The 6,806-nt window shown below is 35.9% G+C and overlaps 1 protein-coding gene across 1 annotated transcript; it reads right to left on the bottom strand.

Moving 5' to 3' along the window:
- Positions 1 to 1,663: 1,663 nt before the first annotated feature.
- Pym (partner of Y14 and mago) lies at positions 1,664 to 6,455 on the bottom strand. Its single transcript, XM_067787362.1, has one exon. The coding sequence runs from the start codon at positions 6,361 to 6,363 to the stop codon at positions 5,611 to 5,613; it is 753 nt and encodes a 250-aa protein (XP_067643463.1). The 5' UTR covers positions 6,364 to 6,455; the 3' UTR covers positions 1,664 to 5,610.
- Positions 6,456 to 6,806: the final 351 nt, after the last annotated feature.

The raw sequence follows: 6,806 nt of genomic DNA, 5'->3' as shown, positions 1-6,806 counted from the left end.
GGCTTCAAGCGTCTTGGCTACTGGCGATAGGAGAGATATCGGGCGATATGACTCTCCTATGTTAGCTGGTTTCCCAGGCTTTAGTAGCGGGACCACCTTGGCCATTTTCCATTTTTCGGGTATGACAAAGATGGAAAGAGACAGGTTGAAGACATGTGCTAAATTTTTGAAACCCTCTTTCCCTAGGCTTTTAAGCATCGACATGGCTATGTCGTCTGGGCCCACTGCTTTGGATGGTTTAGCATGACCGATGGCATCCCCAACCTCTTTGGCGGTGATGGTAATTGGTGACGCGCTGAATTTATGTTTATGTGCGCGTCTGTTGGCCCTCCGTCTATCTTTGTCGACCGTAGAATGCATTATATATTGTCGGCAGAACGCTCTCGCGCATTTTTTCGCATCCGACAGCACTTTATCGCCAAAGGCGATGGAAACTTTGTCCACCTGCAGAGTTACAACCGCTTAGGTGCTCTTCCCATATCGCCCGCTTGTGTTCATCCACAAGCAATCTGATGCGTTGGTTTATATCCCTTATTTGGGGGTCGCCGGGATCGAGCTGTCTTATAAGGTTACGTTCTCTCGCTAAACTTGCGGCCTCCGCCGGGAAGTGGGGCCGAATTTCGGGAATTCTACCGGCGGAAATGAAACGAGCCGAGGCGGATTTTATGACCTTGCGGAAAGCATGCTCCCCTCGGCTGCCAGTTGACGCAGTTTACGAGTTCTGCGCTCGCGATTGAAATATCCGGCGAACTGTGACAGCTTCCTACCACACCTGTGGGGCGTCTCCGTTTATTGTGCAGAACGTCGTTTCTTCTATTTGATCCGCCAACATCTCACCTCTACTGTCCACCCGCAAGTTTGAATGCCATAGATCGTGATGGGCATTGAAATCGCCTAAGATAATGCGATTGTTGCCAGTGAGAACGGCGCTGATATTAAGGCGGTATCCACTGGGGCAACAGGCGGCAGGAGGGATGTAGATGTTAATGATTTCTAGGTTTGCATCGCCTGACCGGACAGATAAGCCTTGACGTTCTAAGACACTGTACCTGCGGGCGATAAGGCGCAGACTACGGGACGTCGTAGGGCGTGAACAGCAAGGAGCCACAAAAGATTTATAGAAGTTACGTGGACGTCTGGTTTTGGGATCTAGCCCAGAACAACCTGTCCGATGCAACCATCCCTTACACGAGACACGCTGACAAGAGTGACAATCAAGAGTAATACCATCACATTTCGGCGGCCGCCACAGTTCTATTAGCCTGCTTACAACACTATTAGGTACAAAGAGTTGAACAAAGCCGAAAGACTATTCTCTCCAACACAACAAAAGCCAGAAAAGTTGACTGCTTTCTCCATATGCACCCAAGGTATTTTCTGTTTTACCTTTTTAGGTAAAATATTTTCATTTTCAGTGAAGTTTTTATTTGGTCAAGTATAAATGTCGGTGAGTATGAAATTGGAAAATTGGTATAGCATAAAAGTTTCTGATTACATACCTTTAGACTCAGAGCTGATAAATGCTAATGGATTCGTTGCGTCTTTTAGTTGGAAATATGGTTACATACTTGCTACATTCGCTAATTTAAAGTTGTTACAACTTTGATGCAATATGAAACGAAAAAATTCGAATTATGTTGATATACATTTATTGGACTCTAAATGTCGATGGAGTTTACATTTTTCACAACTTTGTTTTTAACAAATTTAAATTTAATTATTTATTGATTGCAACGCTACAAACTATGCTAACATAAATATAATAATGTTTGTTTTTTTTTACTTAAATTGCATTTTTTCATAATTTGTAATTACAACTATAAACTACATGCTAATATAGATCTTACATAAAATTGTAAAATTAATTATACATATTTTAAAAGTACAAGTAAAATAGTTAATAATCGTGTTTTTGTTTTATTATTAATTTTTTCTTACGTAATTCGTATTTTTTGATGTAATTTGAAGTATCTTCGTTTACATTTAAAAACTATTTTACAAATAATAGTACCTATGTAGTAATAAGTTATAAAACTAAAATTGCTACCTCTATACACAATTTGATTTATCTTTGGGGTAAATTTTCTTAACAATCGCTATGTTGGTACGGACATTTTTATTAATTTTGTTTTTAATTAAATGCTTTCCAATTTAGGTTTTTACACGTTAAAAATGCCAAATACGTCTTTGTTATTGTTTACGTTTTGATGCACATTTCTTAAGTGTTTTGTTTGGTTTTTTGTTTTTACTTAATGATTAATTGTGATTTGCTCTGTGTATGAAAAGATAATGTGCAAGTTTTAGGCAGTTGTACATTTGTCTTAAATCTTTTTATTTTTATTTTAAATAGTTTAAATAATTAAGATCTTAAATAATTATGTGTATGCATGTACATTAGGCCGGGTCGATTTGTGGGGAGGCAAAAAAATCGCCCATTGCTCTGTGAAAATCATATTCTAGGGATCAAAATAAGAAACTTTGCCGAAGCAACCATACCTCTAAAACGAATTCTGATGCCTCCCGTTGGGTCGTAGGGGCAAATTTTGAAAAATCCCACTTTGAAATGCCTATGTGTTTTCTTTTTGGAGTTTATTTTTCTCTTTAGAAATTTATTTAGTCAGAACATATGTAAATGAAAAAATGAATTTAACTTAGTAATAGAAAAGAAATTAAAAAAAAAAAATTATTAGAAATTAGCGTTTTTACAACCCCCTTTTAAAACCAAGGCATCACTGTGATGCATTTGCATGTCGTAAACATAGTTGTGTGGGGTTTTTATTCAATAGTTTTAAAAAATGAAGGTATCACTGTGACACAATTGCAGATCGTAAAATTGATTGTGTTGTTTTTTTTAAGCCACCACAAGACACAGCAGGTATAATTGAAATTGCCCCTACCCAAAAGTTCGACTCGAAAGGGGGGGGGACATCAGAATTCGTTTTAGAGGTATGGTTCCTTCGACAAAGTTTCTTATTTTGATCCCTAGAATACGACTTTCACAGAGCAATGATCGATTTTTAAATCGACCCGCCCTAATGTACATGTTAGAATTTTTTACTACCTGTAATGAAGATTGTTGTCTTCTTAATCTAGACAGTAAGCTTAGTAGGTGTATTGAAAAAAGTGTATTCTTTTTTACATGTATAATTGATGATATAATAAAAAACTTTCACAAATTGAAGAGGTAAATAAAATATGTAAAACAATTACTCTATCCAGAAAAATGCATTTTTCTGGGTATTGAACCAAACCAATTTTTTTGAAGAGATTGCAGGATAATAAAAAAAATATTTTTCCGTTTTCAGGCTTTCGAAGTTCGAAACTGAACCTATCGATTGTTTTTTTTTTTTCTTCGAAAAACTTAAATTAAAGAACAAGATAATGCATGCCTCTTTCTTACATTTTGCTAAAAAAATTACGGAAGCTCCAATTTCGAACTTTGGAAAAGTCTACTTACAGCTACGAACACGAAGTAGCTTTTTTTCTTTATTTTCGATAGTCTAGAAAAATACTTCTGTGCATTTTGTAACACAAACAATGCAAACCAATCTCAAAAACATTTTGGAAAATATTTGAAGATTTGAGATAATTTCTCATTATTCGTTTAGTTTTCCTAACTTTGTGAGTATGCAGTTTTGTAGCCCTATCAATTTTAGTATTCAGTTTTGTAGCCCAATCAGTTTTAGTTTTAAGAATTAAATTTTTAAGTCTCTCAAAATTCGCATTGATATTTGAAATTTTTTTTTTCGATAGGTGTTTAAGATATTCTTCCAAAAAAAAAAAAAAATTGTTCAAACTTTAAATGGATGACACTCTAAAACACTATTTGGAAAAAAACTTGTCAAAAATCAGTGCGAGAGTTCTGAGAAACCTTTAACTTGCATTTGCATAAAAAAAAAAAATTTATTGGGATAGAAATCTGCATACTTAAATACATTCTGTGAACTCCAAATCAAAACGTCGACATTTTCGTAAAGTTTTTAAATTGTTCGAGAACGCTTTTGGTATTGGTTTGCATAGTTTTAGTTATAAGCTTCATATAACCTATAAAATTGCACCACAAGTAAAAACAAAAGTAATTTATCCAGTTCTTGAAATTCGACTCGAAGAACATAAATGTTTCGAAGTCCGAAACTGGACCTTTCGGTTTTTTTTTTTTTTCAAAAAAACATACTGAAAAAAATAAAAAATTGGGCATCCGCCTTTTTTCATTTTTTCTTTGCAAGTTAATGTAACATGTGTTATGCGGAGCCAGAGTCACATCTTCGAAAAAATTTCAAAAATTTCGAAATCTGAAAAAATATGTTTTGGAGTATAACTTACAAATACGGAGAAATTGGTTTGATCCAACCGCGTACTGTACAGTGTTATTAAAAAAAACAGCTCATGCTGGCAATAAACATCGTAACAAAACGGTAAATATCTAAACTACAAATATTTAAAACAATATCATACAGTAATATATTTTAACATAAGTTGAACTTGTAAATAACTAATTTGTAACTATGCGCGATAAAGTATACGCTTTAAGTTGTCGAACAAACAATACCGTACTCTCCAGGAAAAAAATGTTAAGAGTATTATTTTCACCAAAAATTCCATAAATAACCGCACACACAAAAGTGGGTCGATCTGGTAATCCAGGTATTTTCAGTCGCCTGAACTTGAAACTTCTGTCCGAATTAACCTAACAGGCGTCGGCTGGCCCACTCCAAAAATGGAAAATTGTTTTAAATTATGCTTTTTTCGTACGAAGTTTTAAAGTGTTAATTTCCATATCTCCACGCGAAGAAAACGAACATTGAGTACACTACAAGGAATTCTAATGAGTGGTACCCCGAGTGGTTGACCGGGGAATGCATGACAGTCCTGCTGTACAAAAAATGTCAAGTGGGTACCAAAAGCAAAATATTAAGAGCTTAGACGTCGGCGACAAATATTTAGAATTGCAAGATACAAGATATAACATTCATTTGTGAGTTCATTTTTGGTATTATGATTGTATTTGTGTATGAATAGATGTTCTCCTATCGTGTGTCAAATACGTTATTTGTTGTATAAAGAACGAAATGGTATAGTGCTTATTTTTTACATTTACATATTGTTAAGATGTAAAGCAATGCTTTTTCAGGCAACGGCGTTTGAATGCAATCGATGCAACCTTAATATTGCTGCTTGAAAAACTTCTTTGCCGGCATTTAATTCTCTTTTGTAATGAGTTCGATTGATGCTTATAACAACAAAATAAAGTATTAATTTAGCCTAAACTAAAAAAATGTTTAACTAAAAGTATGTATCGGTTTCTCAAGGTCTTGTTAAAAGAATTTCATCGAAACTAAATTTACAATAACTTATAATGCTTGCTGATAATTTGATTACTATAAAATTTAACAAGACATTGAGTACCCGTCCTTAATTCTAAATCAAATATGCCTTCTAAAATAATAGTTGAGGTTAGCCAACTCTTAGAGTTGAACTATCAATGGCGGATATTTTAGTCAGCAGCAGCAAGTGCAATTCCCTAGCGTGTACGCACAAATCTTCCATGGCACTTACAGAGCAGCGTAGCAAAATTTGTACTAAAATGACTCTCAGATAATGCCGAACTCCTCAATTACACTTTCTGCTATTAGATATAAGCGCCGCTGACGCAGCCGCCTCTTCATTTTCAAGTTGTTGAATTTCTTTGATTATTTCCTTTTTTCGCTTCACTTTATCTAGCTGATCTTTTTCGGGCTTCTTTAGCTCACCACTTTTAATACGCTGTTCAATTGTTTCAATTTCACGCAATTTTTTACGCAGCTTTTTCATTTTTTTCGACGTATCTAGTTGGCCGTCATCTGCTTGTAATTTTAAAGTGGCCTCCAAATCGTTGGCAAGTTTTGCTACTGCTTCGTTGCTATTTGTACTCGATGTTGTTACATGCGGCGTCTTACTATTAGCATTTGCATGTACTAAATTTGGTGCTGCCGTTGCAACTCCACTAGCATTTGATAACACTAACATTCCCGGTGTTTGCTGTTGAGGTTGCATTTGTTGTTTCTTTTGATTATTACCGCCAATTGTTCTGTCGCTACTCACCTTGGCGGATTGTGCCTTTTCTTGCTGTTTGGTCATTTTTTTTGCTTTGGCTCGTTCTTGCTTTTCACGCTCCTTTTTAGCTTGCTCCGCAACTATGGGACACATGCCCGGCGGTATTGTACTTTTACGTTGCGCAAATAGTTTTCCTTTGCTCTCATACAAGGGCACCTCCTCCTGCGGCACATAGCCGTCTTTGACGCGTCGTGCTTTACGCCAAGTTCCATCTGGCCGCTGAGTAGCTGGTATGAATTTACCGTCACTGTCTGTAAGGTAAGTGGTCATTCTTTCAGAATAATAAAAATTTGTTATTGAATTGAAAAGAATTCACAAATATCCACAGACTGCTGCCAATTTTTTGCAGTCAAACAGCTAAAGTCAATTGCCAAACGTCAAATGATAAAAAAATTCAGTGCTGCCACCATATCTGAGTTACTGAGCGTAAGGTTAAAGTGATAGATGGCGCTGCTGATGCATTGAACAGAGTGACGACGCTGAAAAGGTTTTTTGACGCATCTAATCGATTATTTCGACAGTCGATAGCCTACCAGCGCTTTTAAAACCGCGAATCACAGTTAACTGCGAAGTGTAAACAATTGTGAAACAAGTAAGGAAGGCTAAGTTCGGGTGTAACCGAACATTACATACTCAGTTGAGAGCTATGGAGACAAAATAAGGAAAATCACCATGTAGGAAAATGAACCTAGGGTAACCCTGGAATGTGGATG

Source organism: Eurosta solidaginis, chromosome 5 (genome assembly GCF_040869045.1).
Source record: "Eurosta solidaginis isolate ZX-2024a chromosome 5, ASM4086904v1, whole genome shotgun sequence".
Taxonomy (NCBI): domain Eukaryota; kingdom Metazoa; phylum Arthropoda; class Insecta; order Diptera; family Tephritidae; genus Eurosta; species Eurosta solidaginis.
This window is presented reverse-complemented; position numbering and strand designations above follow the sequence as displayed.

Bases quoted from the DNA above. Each gene is read 5' to 3' on its own strand.
- Pym (XM_067787362.1), bottom strand. From the start codon at position 6,363: ATGACCACTTACCTTACAGACAGTGACGGTAAATTCATACCAGCTACT.